The sequence below is a fragment of the Schistosoma haematobium genome, chromosome 1 (genome assembly GCF_000699445.3).
Source record: "Schistosoma haematobium chromosome 1, whole genome shotgun sequence".
Taxonomy (NCBI): Eukaryota; Metazoa; Platyhelminthes; class Trematoda; order Strigeidida; family Schistosomatidae; genus Schistosoma; species Schistosoma haematobium.
Window position 1 is genome coordinate 20,370,115 of NC_067196.1, and position 23,154 is coordinate 20,393,268.

The 23,154-nt window shown below is 31.7% G+C and overlaps 1 protein-coding gene across 1 annotated transcript in view; it reads right to left on the reverse strand.

Annotated features, from left to right (window-relative positions):
* Positions 1–19,439, reverse strand: part of MS3_00000003 (uncharacterized protein) — a 32,168-nt gene extending 12,729 nt beyond the window's left edge. The window contains exons 1-15 of the mRNA XM_051207944.1: positions 19,272–19,439; positions 17,430–17,451; positions 15,622–15,648; positions 14,394–14,423; positions 12,558–12,581; positions 10,914–10,937; positions 9,799–9,822; positions 9,486–9,509; positions 8,379–8,405; positions 5,988–6,014; positions 5,011–5,037; positions 3,005–3,031; positions 2,360–2,386; positions 1,383–1,409; positions 328–348 (exon numbers count right to left, since the gene is read on the reverse strand). Of these exons, the coding sequence (XP_051073358.1) occupies positions 328–348; positions 1,383–1,409; positions 2,360–2,386; positions 3,005–3,031; positions 5,011–5,037; positions 5,988–6,014; positions 8,379–8,405; positions 9,486–9,509; positions 9,799–9,822; positions 10,914–10,937; positions 12,558–12,581; positions 14,394–14,423; positions 15,622–15,648; positions 17,430–17,451; positions 19,272–19,326 (413 nt within the window). The 5' untranslated portion in view covers positions 19,327–19,439. The remainder of the gene's footprint in view (positions 1–327; positions 349–1,382; positions 1,410–2,359; positions 2,387–3,004; positions 3,032–5,010; positions 5,038–5,987; positions 6,015–8,378; positions 8,406–9,485; positions 9,510–9,798; positions 9,823–10,913; positions 10,938–12,557; positions 12,582–14,393; positions 14,424–15,621; positions 15,649–17,429; positions 17,452–19,271) is intronic.
* Between the last annotated feature and the right edge of the window lie 3,715 nt (positions 19,440–23,154).

A 23,154-nucleotide genomic window follows, 5' to 3' on the forward strand; every position in this document is an offset into this window, starting at 1 on the left:
CATGGTTGCGTTATTTAGCTCAACAATAATTTGATTTCGTCTTGTTGTTGTTTTGACCTTCTCATTGATGTTTAGGACTGCAATTGATTAATCTCCTATTAACATACACATCTTATGCGGATTACCTCGTTACTGACGTTAAGTGAAATGAAATATTCATTGTTGAAATAAACGGTGTTGATAATCATGGGTTAAATTCTAAAATGAACATCCGAAATGACTGCATACTTCCTGTTCAATACTTTTCAATTTCTAATTTGTTATTTACTAGTTACATAAAATTATTATTCAGCAGTATGAAAGCAAATTGCATCATTAATAACTTACATATCTGATATGGATTGAAATCTATAAAAAGAAGGAAACATTTATTCCCTAGCATCTTTAAAAGACTTTCAGCCATAATTTAAAGAAACGATAATATTTATTATATTGAAATATATTCTTGAGTAGAAAACGATACACTGTAACATTTCAACACGAAGTTAACGTGTCTCGAAGAAAGTATGACAACTTCATGATAACCGGATAACAAGAAATCATTTCATATAAAACGGAATGAAAACACGGCATAAAATGTATCGAGAATGCGGGATACAAATACATGAAAAAGTTTAATTAAAAATGAGAAAAATGGAAAGCTATCAAAAGAGAAAGCGAAATATTAAAAATATGGAAGAATGTTCAATAGACAGAAAGAACTACTCCAAAATTTACAGAAAGGGGAGAAACAAACATAACAAGAAATGAAAAATATCACAAAAGTAACAGTAAATTAATCTACAAATTATACATGAAAATTCAAAAAACGAAAGGAGTGAAGTGGACAAAAGACAGAGCAATCCTACTTTAAATGTTCATTCTAACATTAATGAGCATTATCCAGACAATATTAAACATAACTTCAAAAGAGAATCTGAGATACATTCAATGAAGCTGTCGTACGAGGAATTGCAAAAGCCCAACATTCATTTAAGTTGTGGTGGTTGTGGCATTTTTACTAACTGATTATTCCTTTGTATTTGATAGAGTGCTCATTACGAATTCCAAATATAATACGTTTGGTTGTGCTCATCGACTTCTACCTATCTTGAATTGGACTTTTGTGGGAATTTTCAGATAGCACACCGATTCCAATACTTCTGATTATCGTATTGTCACGATTCGACTGTACGCTTTATTTGAACAATCTGAAGTTGTCGAATGGATTGTAATTAGAACATTTGTCAATCATTTCACACTCTAATGCACAAAAACCATAATATAATTCTGCTCCTATATATATGCAGTTTGAACAAAGACATACAAGTAACAGTCATTATAACATCCAACTCGATCGTGAATAAAGTAATTCGAGCAATAATAGAATGAAATCAACTCACCTGTCTGATGTCTCATTATCTACATGCCTTTAAACAAACACAAAAAATAAACTGCCTTTACCTACTATGAAAAGACAACTGAACACTTGAAAACAGTCGAGTGATTGAAGCCACAAGGATCTCACGACTAATTCGAACACACCTTACATTTTGAAGTTGTGATAAGGATTTCTCATCTGATATCTCTTGTCGTCTCCGACTTGTGCATTTATCCTCCATTAACTATTCACATATGTGAACCACTCTTTTAATATATCACACTCGGTAGATAGAATTGATGTGGTCACCGATTCCCGACAATCATCCAGAATCACCTCCACATTTCAATGCACAGAACACATTCTACATACACACACACATACACATGGAGGTCAAACACTGACTGATTAATTTAAATGAATAAGACATTCAACTAAACAGTGGACAACACACTTCAAGGAATTACATTGTGCCACAAATTCATCAATTCCAATCTGAATTTATATAGGCAAGAAAACAAACTCTCTTTAAATATATTAAAATGTGACAATTGTGAAAAGTCAACTTCAATATTTAAATTGTGTTGTGACGAATGTTTCGACAGGAGAACATAAATGAACAATGTTTTGTATTGATTCGATGCCGAAATAGTATATTTCAGTTTGGTTTCGTTTGACTTTGTAAATATCCCCGTCCTCCTTGGTTTAAATATGTTCCGATGACGAGTGTCTAAATCAACTCACATCATACAACTCCTACTATCAGTGGATTTCAGGTTATTTCCATGGTTATTATCAATTCCTGTGTTTCAAGCATCTAAATAATTGAGGTTTAGGGTTCAGGATGGTGGTTCCATTCAGTGTTCAGTGTGTTGCTACAACTGGAATTTAGTGTATCTCAGTGCCATTCTATGACAGCGAGAGCGTACCGTTCAGACTCGATAAATGTTAAACATATAGGACAAAAAATGAATCAATGACAAGTGTCAGTTCACTCACTTTTGCACTGGACGTTTGGAGACTTCTCTAAATAATAGAAATGAGATCGAATTTCCTCATCGTAATGTGAGTCATATATTTGTTGGTGTTTAAATTACAATGAGTCTACTACCAATATTCATACTACCTAAGGAATCATTAATTCTGACCATGTTGCCTGATACTGCATTGTTATTGATGTTCCATTCATTTAACAGTTCACAATTCATGGGTTTTATCACGAATCTCTCTCCATCAAATAATACATAGTTTGTCTGACTTTCAGTAGATTCTAATGGCTTTTCTGAATAACTTCCTTAAGAATCTGTGTTTTAGATTTACTAATGAAAGCATTTATAGAATGTTTTGTGATGAATTTAGAAATAGCCAAGGAGAAATTTACTCGCTTTTGTACAAGATGGTTGCCATTATCACTGGACAGTGCAGATGAGATGAATAAGTTTAATATGAGTAAGCGAGATCATTATGAATAGGTGGTAATCTCAGAATTCAATTGATCCAAATTGATAAAATAGTGGATAAAACATATAAACAAATATAGAAATTGAACACGAACCGATAAATTATGGGGAACAAACTAGAAGAATAAATTTGTGAAACAACGAAAAACTCAATATGATAAATGACTACAGACGATTGACTCACTTCTGAATAGGTTGTTTATCATGCATACTATATAGGAGAATTAAGATAAACCACTTTTAGACAGTCAGGTGAGATTATAGTAGACAAGTAAATTTCACAAATTGTTTGTACCATTCTTTCTTGCAAAACGCTCACGTGCAGTTGAATGACAACAGTCTCCTTCAGACAATCTGTATTCACTCTCTTTATAACTGTAGCGTGTTCACATAGCATTGAAGCAGATAGAGAGATGCATACTTGACAATGACTATTTCATAAAGTTTATTGGAAAACACATTAAATCAAAGAAAGTAAGTGTCAAACTGAGTGATTATCTTCAAGGAGAGAATGTTGTTTAAACTTCCGTTTAAAGATGACGAAAGTCAATTGCATAACAGTTTGAATAAAAGACAATCGTTTGGTGATGTGTCTTTCTTCAAACCTTCATACGGAGAGACGTTTAACTAATGATAATCTCCGTCCTCGTGAAAACATGCGAAACAATCCATTGAAGAATTGCAAATCAGTATATAAAGGTGAGCACAATTTTGGTAAATGTTTATAATGTGGTAAACGTCATTCACATAATTCATGTTTATTTCATCATGCTAAATGCTTCAATTACGGCGAACTATGGTATATCAAGTCAGTGGGTTGAACAACTGTTCATTTAACCTCTAGTGATAATAAACTCTGTAGTTCGGATCCTATCAGTTTGGGTGACTCTAATCATCACATACTATCCTTGTTTACGACTCCGAGTAGTTCACTTCACATCCGAAAACCACTTTACTTGTGCAATGGTGCTTTTCATGATTTCATTGTTGACACTGGTAATATCAAATCTATCATTGGAGTCGGAAAATTGAAATCATCAGATTTCAGTGCTGTTATTAAAACTGTCGATGTTTATATTTCGAGTATTATTGGTGATAAAATTCGGATTCTTGAATGTTTTGATTTGCTAATCAGAGGTGATAAGTCTTCAATCATAACTTGTCAGTTTCTCATCACTAATGGTGGACCGTCTATCCTCGGATTAGATCACATAAAATGTCATCAAGCACAACTTCCGTTGTTGACCTGTGTAGACAATTCCAATGAAGTGCCAGATAAATTGTTTGCTGGACAATCTAAGTGTGAATAGTTGTGCACAACCCCATCACTCTCTTATTCTGATTTTCCGGTTGGACGTTTTAACACCTTCAAAACAACAATCAGTTCTATTACTGCTGTGAAATTCAAAGGCCCGGAGAGAAGAGTAGAATAAATTTATTGGTATAGAAATGAAGACCGTACTCATGGAAATAATAAAAAATTGCCTAAAACATAATGTGTTCGTCCAAACATAGAATGTGGACAGTCTGCTGACGTCACATACATTCAAGAAACTGAGGTTTGACAATCCAAGAAAATTAATAATTCTATGGTTCGTACGCATGACAGTCACATCAGACAAATACTTTAAAAGGACCAAAAGAGTTCATTCCAATTTCCATTGTTAATTCTAACACTAATGAGCATTATCCAGACAATATTAAACATAACTTCAAAAGAGAATCTGAGATACATTCAATGAAGCTGTCGTACGAGGAATTGCAAAAGCCCAACATTCATTTAAGTTGTGGTGGTTGTGGCATTTTTACTAACTGATTATTCCTTTGTATTTGATAGAGTGCTCATTACGAATTCCAAATATAATACGTTTGGTTGTGCTCATCGACTTCTACCTATCTTGAATTGGACTTTTGTGGGAATTTTCAGATAGCACACCGATTCCAATACTTCTGATTATCGTATTGTCACGATTCGACTGTACGCTTTATTTGAACAATCTGAAGTTGTCGAATGGATTGTAATTAGAACATTTGTCAATCATTTCACACTCTAATGCACAAAAACCATAATATAATTCTGCTCCTATATATATGCAGTTTGAACAAAGACATACAAGTAACAGTCATTATAACATCCAACTCGATCGTGAATAAAGTAATTCGAGCAATAATAGAATGAAATCAACTCACCTGTCTGATGTCTCATTATCTACATGCCTTTAAACAAACACAAAAAATAAACTGCCTTTACCTACTATGAAAAGACAACTGAACACTTGAAAACAGTCGAGTGATTGAAGCCACAAGGATCTCACGACTAATTCGAACACACCTTACATTTTGAAGTTGTGATAAGGATTTCTCATCTGATATCTCTTGTCGTCTCCGACTTGTGCATTTATCCTCCATTAACTATTCACATATGTGAACCACTCTTTTAATATATCACACTCGGTAGATAGAATTGATGTGGTCACCGATTCCCGACAATCATCCAGAATCACCTCCACATTTCAATGCACAGAACACATTCTACATACACACACACATACACATGGAGGTCAAACACTGACTGATTAATTTAAATGAATAAGACATTCAACTAAACAGTGGACAACACACTTCAAGGAATTACATTGTGCCACAAATTCATCAATTCCAATCTGAATTTATATAGGCAAGAAAACAAACTCTCTTTAAATATATTAAAATGTGACAATTGTGAAAAGTCAACTTCAATATTTAAATTGTGTTGTGACGAATGTTTCGACAGGAGAACATAAATGAACAATGTTTTGTATTGATTCGATGCCGAAATAGTATATTTCAGTTTGGTTTCGTTTGACTTTGTAAATATCCCCGTCCTCCTTGGTTTAAATATGTTCCGATGACGAGTGTCTAAATCAACTCACATCATACAACTCCTACTATCAGTGGATTTCAGGTTATTTCCATGGTTATTATCAATTCCTGTGTTTCAAGCATCTAAATAATTGAGGTTTAGGGTTCAGGATGGTGGTTCCATTCAGTGTTCAGTGTGTTGCTACAACTGGAATTTAGTGTATCTCAGTGCCATTCTATGACAGCGAGAGCGTACCGTTCAGACTCGATAAATGTTAAACATATAGGACAAAAAATGAATCAATGACAAGTGTCAGTTCACTCACTTTTGCACTGGACGTTTGGAGACTTCTCTAAATAATAGAAATGAGATCGAATTTCCTCATCGTAATGTGAGTCATATATTTGTTGGTGTTTAAATTACAATGAGTCTACTACCAATATTCATACTACCTAAGGAATCATTAATTCTGACCATGTTGCCTGATACTGCATTGTTATTGATGTTCCATTCATTTAACAGTTCACAATTCATGGGTTTTATCACGAATCTCTCTCCATCAAATAATACATAGTTTGTCTGACTTTCAGTAGATTCTAATGGCTTTTCTGAATAACTTCCTTAAGAATCTGTGTTTTAGATTTACTAATGAAAGCATTTATAGAATTTTTTTATTATTTCTCACTATTTCCTGAAAGTTTTTATTTGTTTGATTGCATGTGATGTGATGAAACGCATGTTCCGTAATTTTATTAGCTATTCCTTATTCTTTCTTTAATATAGATATTTGGTTTATTGACAAACGCTTTCTAAATCGAGACGTTCTTTCATTTATTATAAGTTGTTTTGAATGTTCATATTGGTTTTTGGATTTGGTTTTCCGTATTGAGGAGATTTGGGTTGTTGTATTATCGTTATAATGTTTCAGTGTCTTCAATCAGTTTAAAACCTTGTTCGGTTTGGTAGTTTTCTATGTGTATTATGAGTGATATTGTACTTGATATTTTATTCGAGATGTTGCTCAGATTGACCATATTTTTTTGGTTTTATTTGCTATACAAATACGTCACATTGTGTTTTGTCGACTCTATCAGTGACGCGTGACACAATCGATGTAGATTGATGATAACCAGCTATGAGAATAATAAATGAGAGATTTCATTCCTACCACTTGATTTCCGTTGACTCCTCGTTGCAAATGTTGAGAATTTTATTTTCTTGAAAATGTTGTGATGTGAGATTATCTGGTTTATTGGACACCCTACACCCTCATTCACCAACAAACTTTAATGTGCGCCCTTGATGATGATTACATTATGTGTCTGAGGAAGGTAAATAACTGTTGTCTGCTCTGCACTATGTGAGGTTTTGTTTGATGTTGCTATGCTTTATTAGTAAACAACTAGGGCTGTATGATGATAATACAGGTCAGTTAAAAGACACTATTTGGGGATGTTATATGAGATCCTAAAATTATTTGGAAGTTAGAACAATACAAGTGAGGAAACGGATTTGCATCTTTCTGACAAAGATTGATGAATCTGATTTGTAAACTGTCAGTGTACCCGATTTTATTCAACGTGTTCAATATATTTAAAATTAGATTGATTAATTAATGGCTTTTTCATCAACTGACTTTGTTGGGATTTTTTCCGCACGCTCAGTTTTTTCTAACTTGGAAAATCTAAATTGTGTGATTTGGAGTCGGCAGAAAAAAGTTAGTGACTGCGTTATCAGGATATGACATTTTTCTCTGAATTTACTGGCTGTTGAATTATAGAATATCGGTAAATTTATACTTCATGGTTGGGTTTCACGCAATTATCATAACCAAATTTTAGAAGAGATCACGTGACATATCTCACAATCAGTTTTACCAGTTAAGAGGCATTTGACTTCCGTCCTCTAATAAAACATGAGTTACAATAACATCTTATACTTCTTTTCAAATTATTTCTTTGTTGCCAAATCATACTGTCCATTTCTATTATTTTCTTTACTACTACTACTACTACTACTACTACTACTACTACTACTACTGTGGTGCGTGCTACGTATATTGATATAAGTAGTATATGATGCGAGTCAGGAATGTTATGTCTGGCGGCAGAAAATGGGGAAGATCATGAAAGGAAGAGCGGAACTGGAAAGCAATTAGTATGGAAATGCAAGAACAATAAAGTTCGAGACAATTATTGAACATTTTGCAAATTTAGTATTATAGCATGGTTTTCTATTTTACCAAGTAACTCTGTAGTTTTGTGCTAAATATAATTCGGTTGTCCTCACCTGTATTCCCCTTCACTACACTACTACTACTACTGCTTCTACTACGTATAACTTTATTACTGCTGCCATTTTTTGAATTGGTTAACATATACTAATTGTCTGTGACGAAATGATGAGGTAACTTTGTTCGAAACACAAATATGATGGGATCTATTTGCATATGACTGACTGAATTGTTTTTATATTTTTTCATTTATTTTGTTTTTACCTTTATGCTCAAATTAATGATTGGATTCTATTCCTCTTTCGATTTGTCAAACGATACATCCGTCAGTATTCAGTAGTTTCATGATGTTTGATTGTACTGAGTTGGCTAAAATTATCTGTTCACATGTGGCTTTTATGGAATTTTAAGTAAATTCTAAAAACTTCAGTCAGTAAAAATTTTGATAATTTATTTTAGACATTTTAATAAACAAATGCTCACTTTTCAATTATGCGGACATCGCTTTTTCTGGAATTTTTAACAAATATCTTATTATGAGTAGAAATGATGGTGGCTTACAGTGGAATCCAAGACACGCGTTTCTTCCTACTTTGAACTTGTTAGCTGGATGTACTTACATTCCAGAGTTAATTTTTACTCCGGAACTCGAAACCAATACCGTTCGCCTTAAAAGTCATCGCTTCCAAAATGGGATGAAACGTGCGACCTGCATTCCACATCTAACCACTATCATCTATGATTATATTACTTGTGATTTAAGACAATATCAAGACATTCCTCACAGGATGAATATATGCCAATAGGAGACTGATTAATTGCAGTCATAAACATCAATAAGAGGATTGAAACAACCAATACAATAATGAAATATCATATTACTTTTGTTAAATTCTTTAATGTTTTCACATAGAAATATTGACTTAGTTTGCCGTTTCTGTTTCCTTCTATTTAAATACTTAGCTAATTTTTATTCCATTATTTGTTATGTATTTTGTTGATTGTACTATATTACAATAAATATCAACGTTGATTACAGACTACATCTTGGAATTTTTCAGAAATTATTCGTATAAGTACATTTACGCTTTTAATTTAACTAAAGTGTAATTGCATCTAAACTCCATTGCACAAGCAAGTGGTTATCAGGACTCAATAGCTAAGTGGATAACGTGATGGTATTTGAAGCGAACAGTACTGGGTTTGAGTCCCAGAGTGAACATCAACTTTGAGATGCAAGTATAGGTGATGAGTCTCAAATAGGACGAAACGTGCGTCCTGCATTCCATTGCCAGCCACTATCCATCTTTGCTTATAAAGCTTGTGACTTCAGGCAATATCGAGGTAGTCCGCACAGGACGCACATATGCCAACAAGAGACTGATCAATTGAAGTCCTAAATAACAATGTAATTCTGTAAGTCGAATAAAATATCTTTAAAGATATTTCAATATGCAATTTATCCAAGAGAATTTCTGATCATATGATCATTTAAAATCATTCATTCTAATAAGCATCATTAATAGTTTATAATAATTTGTAGAGAATGTTTTACGTAGAAATATGTTATAAAACATTGAATGAACTCACTCGTCTTCAATATGCTTGTTTAATCTGAATCACATACAGAAGTTCATATTACTGAGTGTGTTAAATTACATTATATAGTTGGAAGATGTTGATCAATTCATTCTAACCTAATCATTTAACAGTACAAAGGTTATCAAAAGATTTAAGTATTCTTGGCTTGTTCATGTTTAAGCCTAACTAATCCAGCTCTTAAAATTTATAATAATGTAATTTCCAAGTTCTTAAGTAGGTTACAAATGAATATTTTGGTATATAAATCAGATTCTAGTGGCTCGTCTATAGAGTTAATCACATCTATATATCATGTACTTACCTATCGTATATGATTTTGTAGAATCTTATTTAATAAGAACAAGATAAAACCGATTAAACTAATAAAGATTAAAATATATATCAGTTATTTACTTTGTTATTTGTATAAAAGTATACAGGGAGGAAGAAATAACTTTTATATGTTGTGTTCTTGGTTTCAAAACAGCGGTTTACAATTCCGTATTAAGTTATATCATATGTTTCCGATTTGTAGTATGATTTATATGGTGATTATTCTGTTATGTACATTGTGATGAATACTATTAAGTTATTATGACTAACATTCAAACTAAATCGACGGATGAGGGTGACGTTTTACTAGTCATTTTGTCAACTATACGTTTTCATCCTAGACAAACTGTTTATAGTTAAACTATCTTTCTAATAAAATCGATGGCTGGAGGTTTTAATTACTAAAGAAATGCATCAAATCATTTGATTAGTGATTCTAGTGTTGCTACATATTTTGTTGGGATTGTATTATCAATTCCATGAGAACATTATCGATACGACTACTACTGTCATTCTAGTATCTTTTTTGAAATTTACTATTCTATTCCATTTCATTTTCTGCTTCGATACTACTTGTCGTTCTATCTTCTCTTCATGAATTTATAATTTGATCACTATTTATTAGATTGTTGTTCATCTTTATTGAAAATATCACACAGTTTAGTTTCGTTAGTTACCAAAACAAACAACTGCATCAGATATAAATCGTCAGTCTCCTTAAATTACTTCAGCATCATTTGTAGACTGAATCCAATTTCTATGTGATTGTTCTACTGAAATCGTAGTAAACACCAGAATACCTGACGATTCGTGATTCCTAGACTAACTGATATTCACTACTATTACTGAAATAGTATGTTAATATTTCAGTTACTATTCCACATATGGTTATCTCCATTGATTAAATTTATGGACAATTAATAATATTTAGGTCAATGTTATTGGTAATACTAATTGAATGATCTCACTCAGAGCATTTTCAATGTCACCAGTTTTGGACACTGTATTTACGGTATTGACAAATGGAAACACTACTGAATTAATCCCCAGAAATTCCAGCACTTACTTATCTTTTAGTTTGAATAGTTATCTGAGTAAACTCACTCGTCTTCAGTGAATTGTTTGTTACTAAATGTATTAGTATGTTAAGAAACAAAAGAGTGAAATAGACTCTTACTTTTAATAAATCAGATAGCTTGAGAAATATGATCCATACTTAATGGATACTACTTGAAATTTTATGTATTGTGAAAGGGATAGAAATTTAGAAGTTATCTTAGTAAAAACTGGTTTTTTTTATCAAAGTGTGATTGATAAGCGAACTAAATTTACTTGATGTTTTATTGCTTAGATTTATTACTATGCTGCATACTGAAATTTTCCTACTGTATTTTGACTTTTGTTGATATCGCAAAATTCACCAATGCCTGAATAATTACTGAAACAGTTAGAACCTTCAAAGATTCTATTTTCCATTATTCATCTCAATGGTTACATTTTGAAAACTAGAATTTTCCTATTTCCCTATTCTGCATTTTTGGCTAGGAATTTGTATTTTTTCTTTCAAATTTGTTTGTTACAGTAAAATCAAATTCAGAGGTACATATTTGATATTTTCATTTATAAGAAGTTTTGTTGAATCAAAATCATTACTTCATTGTTTATATACAAACAAGAGAGTATAATACAACTTGATCTAGTTCACTTTCATTTACTTAATAAATATTACTTCAAAATTATATGATCTAGAAAACTAAATAAATACTATTAGGATAACAAAGGTATATTCAATACTTCTAAGCCAACTAATACATTGTGATACCCTTATCATGTGTATTTAGACGTACAGTTATAATTTATTGATATAGAGAAACTCATTGAAAACTTTTAGTAAGGGGACAATACTTTGTGAAATAATCAATGATCTATATTGTTTTTCTCAGTATTTTGTATAAAACTGTTGGGATATTCAGGAAAATATCCCAAAAATTATTCTATTAAGTCTAAGGCTATTCTTGGACTTGGAGATGGTATTATTTTCTTATTGGTCAGCACTTATTTCACGTGTCACTTTCTTACTGGTCAATATTGTACAATGTTATTTTCTATTTTATGGTACGATGTGGTCTGCTTGATTAGTATATAAACAGAGTGTGTTTGAAATATAATGATTCATATATCCGAGGCTGAGACTTGCGTTCTGGACTTAACTGGCTGGGCTAGACAGGGAAGCGGGACCAATCAGAACCCTAGGCCGTTCTACGTGTTTGCGCATCTTTGGTCCGATCAATAATTCGCTGTTTTCTAATCTGCAGCATCACAGATATAGCAAAAACAGTAACTGATTTGATAAGTTGTAGAAATAAAGTTGAAAATAAATTGTCAGATTAAACTTATATGCATAGAGAAGATTAAGATATATGAGTGTTAACAGGAAATTGTATGAATAAAGCATATTTCCATCCTGGTTCATTATTAAACATAATTCAGTTACTTAAAGTGTTGTAAACTTTATGCTACTGGCTATAAAACTTATACAACATCAATAAGAACAATTTGATTGAGACATGTTTTTCCAAATTCCTGGAACTTGCTAATAGTTATTACAACCTGTTAGACAAAAGCATAATATGCATTAAAACTATTAAGCTTCATAAGATTATTAAAAGTTGTTTCAGTAAATTAACAACAAATAAATGTTTATATTCCAAAAAAAATTTGAGAATTTAAGAGAATGGAAACACTTACATCCCCCTTGACTGTAAATATTGACTGAATAATTAAAGAAAGCATAATTTAGACAAGATATTTATGATTATTCAAGTTGTAATAGGGATTCTATGGAATCAGTATACACTTGAAATGCTAACATTGTAAGTTACCAAGAAATATTGATAGTATTTGTGACATTTAAGAAAAATATATTTTAAATGAATTATAGTACAACATTGGTAATAAGTGAAAATATTTTTAATAATTGAATTCATGAGTTAATTGAAGCTAGATTACCATGAAAAACCTGGAAGCATTGGACGGCCGTATCATCCTAATATGGGACTCCTCAGCAGTACGCACCCACAACCTCGCTTCGCGAGATTCGAACTCAAAACCTATCAGTCTCGCACGCGAGCGCTTAACCTATAGACTACTGAACTGGCATGCAATGGTCCCATCATCCACCATTGTCATCAGTGAATTACTATCTCATAACAGCTCCGGTTGAACTCCACTATTCATTTCAACATTGAATATGGTGAGGCAAATAAACAGATGTTATTAATAACGTGTCAAAACTTATATCATGATATTTAGAAACGCAACACCAAATATTTGAATGTAACAGGATAGCTATTATTCGACACTGGAAATACATACTGTTCACAATAAAACCATTAAATAAGCTTTAAAATCTTTTAGGGTGTATTAAACTTTTCACTTTCAAATTATACCTCGCTTGTGGCAATATACGTGTCTCATGTAGGTTTGAATTGATTATAAAATCCTTTGCAGTTCTGAGAAATTAGACTCTCCGTCTACACCTTTTAGTCAAATTTCATTCACTGTGTTTGGTTATTTTGTTTTTCGATAGCTAAAAGAAAACTCATGGACCTTATCTCTATTTATTAGGAAGTTATCTAGCATGGTGAATAAAATACATGCAGGAAACTCATCTACTATCATCACTGAATGTACAGATACGTTATTAAGTTTTCATAAGGCAGATTATATACTTATAGATAGTTTGTATTTTACATCAATTAATGGTCAAATAACAACAGGCAAACATATTCACACTGAATTAAGATAGTTAATGTTCAATTATATTTTGACTGGTTATTTATTCATTTGATTATTAACAAATTTTACTGCTTCACTGCACGCTCGTTATTGAACACTGTAAAAAGCATGATATTCTAACCTAACAGTTCGTCATGTACTGCTAAGCAACTAAGTCAATAACTAATAAACCAAATTGCCAACTTCAATTCATTTTCGATATATATATATAGAACGGTATAACCGATAAAAATTTCAAGTGAATAAAATTTATGGTACCTGAAAGTACTGGTTAATTTCAATAATGATCATAAGTATCAAGAAGTAATTTGAATTGATAATTCAGCATTTATTATATTCACTTGTATTGTACAAAAACTTCAAACAATTCAACTCAATTTTGCTAGTAAACTTATACATGTTACATTTAAATGTATTACAGTTGTGTAAAACTCCGCTTGGAACCCCTCTGGAGCTACTGCCGGTCCCAAGCCCCGATAAAGGAGGAGGGTTGGGCATGGGGTTAGCGACCTTATCCCGTAGAAAACGAACTCGCTAAAAAACGCTAACCAGAGAAAAAAATTATACAAACCAGAGTTGTGTAAGCTTATAAACTGTGCCTTGTACTCATTATTTCTTAAGGTTTCTAAAGTAATCACTCATTATCATATCAGGATTGAGTTATTCGTTCTTAATAATAAATACCACATTAAATAACATCATTATTAATTCTTAATTTGCTGTTACTTAGGGATATTTTTAATGGAATGATTGATAAATAAATGTAATTCAAATGTTAATACTTACTTCAATGAATTAAGTTTGGTTATTAAATGTCTATCAATTAAATAAATAATAATAAAGTATTATATTCAGGTCTTTTTGACCACAAATTAGTATAAAACTAACAAAAATAACAGCACTATTTAGATGATACGTAAACATTAAAGACAAAATAATTGAAGGCATTGAATATATCCATTTTTTAATATAAAGATTAAGCTTAATTTAACGGATTACTAAATTAGTTGCTATGCACAGATTTGTTTATGTTGAATAAGTTAGTGATTAACTAATGACTTAAAATCTAACATTTAATAATTACCAATTTTATACTAATTATTATGTCAAAACAATAAATTACCTACTTCTGGAAGAAAGAAATCTTTGTTGTTTTGATGTTAAGAATATATTACTTTAGAAGAAATCCAACTTTTGGTTTGAGACTAATGGCAAGCAAATATACTGTGATGTAACTAAAATATTTGTCCTGCCGCTGAAACCATGAAAATAAGTATAATATCTTTGGAATGTTCGTATATACTAACAATGTTTTATGTGATTCAATTTTCTACAAAACTCATGTTTATATTTATGAAGTATTTATCAGAATAAAGTGGGAAAAAACCCATATAACACTGAATTCAACTGGTGGAGAAGATTTGTAGCTCAGATGGATGATTTTGATGGAGTTTTGTTCTCTGAGCTGGATGGTTTGGTCGTGAAGCTTTCATCATTCTTCTGAACGACATCATCAGCACAAACTTCAGATAGAAGTAAAGTGTTCGAATTTCACAAGCTGTAAAACGCATATGGAGAAATTCTAACAGTCCAATTCTATCTGAAGTTTGTGCTGATAATGTCGTTCAGAAGAATGATGAAAGCTCCACGACCAAACCATCCAGCTCAGAGAACAAAACTCCGTCAAGAAGGTTCTTTTCTCCTCTTAACATCAACTGAGTTAGATTTCACTTCTCTGTTAACTTCTGTTGACTATTTAACATATTCAGTAGTATTACTCATTTTAATAATAAATTATTATCAAATCTGCAAGATTATATTCTATTGTTTGTATCTTAAGTTCAACATCTACATCAACTCAACTCACTATTCATGTTTAAATTGTTTAAACCATTTTACTAAACAATATATGAATTTAAGGTTTTTAAGGTAGAAGGATAACATTGATAACATTCATTGATCAGTCATAATTTAAAAATGAATTAAACACAGGAAGTAACATAACAACACTTACTGTTTTTGTTTTGCATCATTCACATTGCTTTGTAAACATTCATAAGTTAAAATAATTTCTAATTATTCCTTAGAAAATATCAGTCAATCTTTAAATATTAAGTGAAATGATGAATTTTAATAAGGAAACTATTTTTTTTTTTTGAAAAATGTAATTCACGCCGACAAATTGACAGATTATACGTTCAGAAATAAATTTTCATGAATATATGTATATATATATGAGCTCTTGTTGTAGTGGATGCTCCAGTTTACTTCATCAGGAACTACAATAATCATCAATCACATGGAGACTATCTCCATGTGTTCCTAAATTACTGTTCTAATCTATAATGTAATCTCTTTAAAGTGTGATTAATCAGAAATCAGAACAACATATATAAGCGAACAATTGTTTTCAATTAGATCGTCATCAGGCTTTACTCTAATTTACATGAATATTTATACGAAAATGTCAAACCAATCAAGGCAATTTGGGTCAATAATCACAATGAAATAGAATGGGTCACCACACATAATAAGTAAACATTCAGTTGATAGTAGGAAGACAGCTGTACTGATAGTAGTAAGAATAATAAAATACGATAACGAAAGTCTTATGAATAGTTAAACGTTGGAAATAGAAGGTCAAACTTGGGTAAATAGACTTAGAATAGTCATCACAAAACATTAAAATCATTACGTAATAAGAAGTATGTAAATATTTACATAGTGAAGAATACAAACGGAAAGAGGCGGAAAATTACAAACAAATGCTAGATATGAAAATAAGGCCAATGATAACAAAAATAGAATAAAATAAATAAATCAGAATGGGTTTTGTGGAGATTTTAGAAATTTCAACAGTTGAGATCATGAGTTAATTGAACCTAGACCACCATGGAAAACCTGGAAGCATTGGATGGCCGTTTTGTCCTGCTGTGGGACTCAGCAGCAGCGTGCAAACGACCCCGCCTCTCGGGATTCGAACCCAAGACCTATCGGTCTCGCGCCAACTAGACCACTGAGCCGGCATCTAACGGTGTAATGTCTAACTTCAACTAATCCACGAAATTGAGCGACACATCCACTATTGTCATCAGTGAGTTACTACCTCCCAACTGACCCGGTTGAACTCCACTGGTCATAGTAAAAATGTTTTTAAAAAATCGTTAGTTAAGTTATAACTGGCCATGGATTACTGACCCCAAATTACTTTGATTGGTTTAACATTTTCATATAAATATTCATGTATATTAGAGTAAAGCATGATGACGATCTAATTAAAAACAATTGTTCGCTTATATGTGTTGTTCTAATCAGAAATCCTTTTATATATTGATTTATATGTTTATTATTACTGATGTATTAAGCAAGAAATATTATAAGATATAAGTAACTTCTAGTTATTGTAAATATTACTAAATTTTATGAAAAGTAAATTCTCAATTTATAAATGAATAACAGTTAAGTTCATGAATGTTTATTAGAAGATTACTTTATCTAATTCATCTATTGTATATCAATGTTTAAATATCAATAATTCCTAGATTGAATTCAATTAAGAATTCATAAACTCTAAATGTATAATCTCAATGAGAATATATTTATGATATTTTATAGAATAAGAATGGATCACTCGGTATGAGATTTTAAACTAAATCTTAGATCAATTTGATTTTGATAATCAACTGAATGATTTCAAGAACTATATGAAAATCAGTTTGTATCTAAACAAGAATAATGAAATGAATACTATCAAAATAGAAGACATGGAAGTCACAAAAAAAAGAAAGAAAAAAAGAAGAAAACAAACGAGAATAAACTCACATATCAACCGTATAACCATATTCTAAATGAAATTGAAAATGTCCAAATTCAGCTTTTTAAAATATCTTACTCTTAATGTATTAGACTAAATGGTTATGAATCACTTATCAAAATATCCTTAGAAATTCTATTTATGATTATCATCTGTAAAAAAGATTAAACTTAAAATGATCTGAGTTGTTTACATTAAAGTGTTTATTTGGAAACTTAAATGTAAAGAACAGTTAGACATTTGATAAACGCAGTGTCGAAGGTCAATTATCTTGGTGTTACCTTTTCCTCTGATCTCTCTTGATCTTCTCACGTTTTATTGTTATCGAAGAAGGTTTTCCATCTGACTTACTACATAGAGAGATTGCATGCTCTTGGGATTACTCTTACAATTTGTCATTTCTCGCATATCACCTATTATTCTTTACTGTTCTCCATTATTCTTTTCCGGGCTTTTGAGAAAAGACTTTGCTGTATTGCGGAGAGTGCTGAAGGCAGTTAGCAAGATGTGTGGTGAATTTTTCGAGGCCATAAATAATATGGTTGTGGATAGACATCTAAAGTCATGCAAACTCCTGGCAGGTGTTATTTTATCACATACTAACCATCCCCTTCACTCATATCTTTCTCCTTGTATATCTTCTGGTAGAACGAGACGTAATTACATTAAAATCCATGCACTCAAGCAAAAGTATCAAAGTTCTATAATACCTTACCTAGCAAATATACTCTGTGACGAACAGGTTGTTAGAGTTAACCTAGTCAATAACCTGCATTCTTAACATGTCTTTAATTTGAAAAGTTGTACAGTTTTTTGGGTTTTTTAACCTTTTTTTTCCTTTTTTGTCTTTGTCTCTGTTTTTTTTTGCGTAAGTAACTTGTTAAAATACCCTGTGCTGAGAATTCTATATTGTACCAAAATATAATATTGAATAAAGCCATTAATAATAATTAATTATTAATTAGTTAATTAGTTAATAGCTCATCCACTGACAAAACAACCTATTTAAAAGAAAGCACTTATAGTCATTCATACATTCATAATATTTAATGACTTCATAGGTTTATCTGCACTAACGAAAAGTAACTAGTTATTAGTTATTTTAACTGAATATTAAAGTTCATTCTATTAACAACAGTAATTCGAATCAACATATAGATTAAGTTGACAATTTTGTTGTAAAAAAGAGTGGTATTGGATCTTCAAAAGTATTGTCATCTATTCATAAACAGATTATATTATTATACTCTTTCAATGGTGTGTTGACTTTGAAAAGTTACTTTAATAAAGAAATCAATAAAAAATAGAATAGATATTATAATCTAGAATATTTGGGTTAAATTTATTGGATCAGAAAACATGAAACAATCATAGTTATTGATATCAGACTTCTTTTTCTTAGTTGTTAGCATGTATAGTTGCTATGACAATCTTATAAAAGAATATACATTTTAGTTATAAACTCTTTTAAGCCACAAAATAATCCTATAAAATTCATCATTTTATGAAAGTTTACATATCATTTAATAGAAAAATATTTAATGTACTAAAATATCTTCAGAAGTATACAATACAATAAATTATACTTTTAATAGTTGAGATCATGAATCAATTGAAGCTAGACCACCATGAAAAACCTGGAAGCACTGGACGGTCGTTTAATCTTATTATGGGACTCCTTAGCAATGCGCATTTTATACTAGAAACAAAAGAGCTATCCAGTGTTTCCAGGTTGTTCATGGTGGTCTAGCTTCAATTGACTCATGATCTCAACTATTGAAATGCACTATAATATCCGAGAAAATAAACCTCCTTCTAAAATTATTCTTTCTTTAAATATTCATACTCACCTTGTGAAACGAGCAAACTGAAAATGCCAATTATACTAATCAAAAATAATTTCATCTTAATGAATTTCAATTTTCAAGTTGAATGAATAAAGTTTGATGGTATTCTGACAAAATGAATTAGCTTTAATAGTATTTTTGTTAATAGATTATTGTGTACACAGAATAATGTGTACAATGTGTGTGTGTTATTTTTCCTTGAAAAAATAAATACTTCTTCCAAATATGGCGTGATATTCTAACAACAAGTTTTGAAACTAGATGCTAAAACAATACAACAGATACTGTTGACACAGGACAACATTACATAGTTTAGTTAAATAAATATGCAGTAAATAACATGTAGAAAAAAAAGAGAACAGTATAGTATACATAACATACTGATATTGCTTATAACAATCATTGTAAATCATGGATCGTTGAATAGTAATTTAGTTGTAGTGTATGAATTTACAGTAATGAATATCTAATAATCTTGATAATAAGTAAACCAGAAACTGTCAAATCTCGCGACTAATACATTACTTTCAAATCTACAAAGTTGACATCCAGTCAAGAGATTAGGAAGTTACTCAGATCACTAATTGATCTAAGACAGACAAACATTGGAAACCTGGAAGCATTGAACAGCCTTTTCTTCCCAGTATGATACTCTTCAGAAGTGCACACCCAAGGACCTCTACCTGGGATCTAACGAAGCGTCTTCAGCATTGTGGTACCTAACTTCTAGACTACTGATCCGAGATCGGGTGGTGCACAAATCTAACCATACTCCATTTTCTTCGTTCAGTACTTTCCTTATACCTAACAATGTTGAGCTTCACAGGCCATCATGTTTGGCAAGTTTAAGTCTAATTTCTCTTAAAGTACAAAGGATATTTTAGACGTTTCGTCTTCTTACTTGTGTTATCAACTTCTAGGTATTGTTTTGTATTATTAGTCAGTCTGTGCTGCTAGGTTGGATCAGCTTTCATGTTACAGGCATCTTTTATCCCTTTTATTTTCAATAACACCCATACAGATCATGGGACAAGTGGAGGTGTTAGCTGTTCGAAGTGTGTGATATTTTCAGACACATTCTTAACATTTTTGCTTAACTTCATCATAGACCTATTGATGGAAATAACGTTCTCGTCGACTGAAGTTTCGGGCATTAATTTCTTACCAGAAGGTCCTGTTTGATGAAGACGCTGATAAAATGCAGTGCCTTTTGGTAGCACTAAGCAACAATGCCAGAATGTCTGGGATGCTCTTCTCTCCCTCTAAATGCAAGTTGTTGCTTCAGGACTGGTCTGCGTCAACACCTGAATTAAGGATACAGAGTGAATTAGTCGAACGCGTCAACAACTTCACTTATCTTGGAAGTCTGATCACCCCTAATGGGTTGGTGTCTGACGAAATCTCAGCACGGATTCAAAAAGCTCGCTTGGCTTTCGCCAACTTACATCACCTATGGCGAAGGCGAGATATCCGTCTTTCAACTAAGAAACGAGTATACTGCGCGTCTGTTCGTTCTGTTTTACTTTACGGCTGCGAAACGTGGCCATCAATAGTAGAAGATACTCGTAAGCTACTAGTATTAGATTACAAATGTCTTAGGAATACTGCTCACATGTGCTAGGATCACTGGGTAAGTAATGGTGAGGTTAGACGTAGGATATTAGGGAATGATGGTAAATCAGTTGATGAGGTTGTAAATCTTCATTGATTGAGATGGTTGGGCCACATGTTACGTATGCCTGAACACCGATTACCACGACGTGCAATGCTAACCGGTGTTGGAGATGGTTGGAAGAAAGTTAGTGGCGGCCAAACCAAAACGTGGCATGAGTTCATAAAGTCACTAACTTCTAGTCTGAGCCATGTTGGGAGATGCAAACTACTTGGGTGGGGTCAGCGTGATCATCGTAACCAATGGTTGGAGACTCTGGATGACATGGCTCAGAATCGATCACAATGGCGTCGGTGTATACACTCTCTGTCTTCCCTTAAACTATAAGATTAAAATTGCTTTATATCTTTCTTTCTGTATTATATCCTTATATGCAATATTACTTTATTATACTACTACCATTGAATTAACTACTTCTATGAATCCGGTGTTCATCTTGTTGTGTTAATGAGATGTGGCAACTTGAACCGATGCATATATATGCCAGATCCTACGTTGTAGCTGACTGGCTGACTGAATGTCTAGCCAACTTGAACAAATATAAAGGAACATTATGATGAATAGATTCATTTTGCAATAAGAACTTAGGTGTTCACTTTGTTCAAATACCAATTTTAGTGAAACACAAAAATAATATGATTTCTAGTTCTGTATATGTTGTGCTTTATTTTATGACCATGAAGTATCTATAACTCAGTGGATTTTTTTCTTGTTTTAAGGTGTATTGTATAGCATCATCAACCAACCGATAATGCGAAAACCTAGTCACCTAATGCGTCAGTTGTTTCATCGGATATATTTAGCTTGAATTCCAAGAATTGTATGCTATGATTGGTATACCTATGAATATACCACTTTAGTAATATAAGACTGAAATGTGAGATATATTGCCATGTATTTGTAACTAAGTGACATATTTATCATCTCAGATACACTTTGATATTCAAATAAACAACTGAGTTCTATTCACTTGTATAAAACCATATTTTTTTACGTTTACTCAATGATGTAGGAAACGAACTATTCATCTGATTCAAAGAAAAAGTAGGTGCCATTTATGAATGTATTCGGAAAAGTTGTTATTTGGTTGTTCAAAGTTTATAGAATTTATTAAGACATCAAAATTTTCAGTAATTATTATGAAATTGAGTCTCTGGTTTTCCCTATATTTCCAGATGTTAAAATTTGTATAGGTCTATCACGGATATATATGTTGTTTACTTCCATTGATTAAACGCTAAATGGATAAAGAACCTATTCGACAACTTTAACCAGATGATTGAATTATATATAAAATATAGCAGTTAAAAAAATCAGTTTTATGTTGAACACTGTAACAAATATAAGTTTATAAACATCAAATTTTAATATTATTTTAGTAGTTGAGATCATGAGTTAATTAAAGCTAGGCCACCATGGAAAACCTGGAATCACTGGATTGCCGTTTCGTTCTATTATGAGACTCCTTAGCAGTGCGAATCAACGATCTCGCCTCACAAGATTCGAACTCAGGACCTCATGATCTCAACTTCGAAAATTACTATAATATCCATAAAAACCTCTTTTGAAACTTTAATGTTTCTGGAAGTTAATCACCCTTGTTAAATGAATAGTTAATGAGATGATGTATCTTGCAAATAAGTGGTTCGAAACAAATGAACAATAATGTACTAATGATCAGATAACAACACACAGCTACATCAAACAATAGCGACAAAAAACGAATATGAAATAAAATGCTCACTTTCGAATAAGAGAAAGTGTTTTAAATCAACGAAATTTCAAAAAGAAACATTCATAGTTGAAACCAACAGTGAAGGAAAAAAGAAATAGAATTCAAAAGTAATTTTGTCATACAGTTTAGTATATCTATCATTGAATGTAATGAAAACAAGTGAAAAATACCACATAATAGTGAGAATATGAAGTCAGTCATTAGAAAGTCCTAATTTCAGTAAACAAAGGTTATATTCAGTTAATATAGAGTGCTATTTTTTTGTTTTATTATAACCGGATTGATATTTCAATATGATTCTAATACACTTAGGTATGAAATCTCTTGGTTGATATGACCAATCAACAAACCATAAATGTACCGAAACTTCAATCAATATTAGTGTCCGAATTCAATTTCGAAAATGTATGAAAATTAATACGATGATGAGATCGCCATAAACACTATAAATTTAAGTTGCTAGATTGTGTTAGCTATTT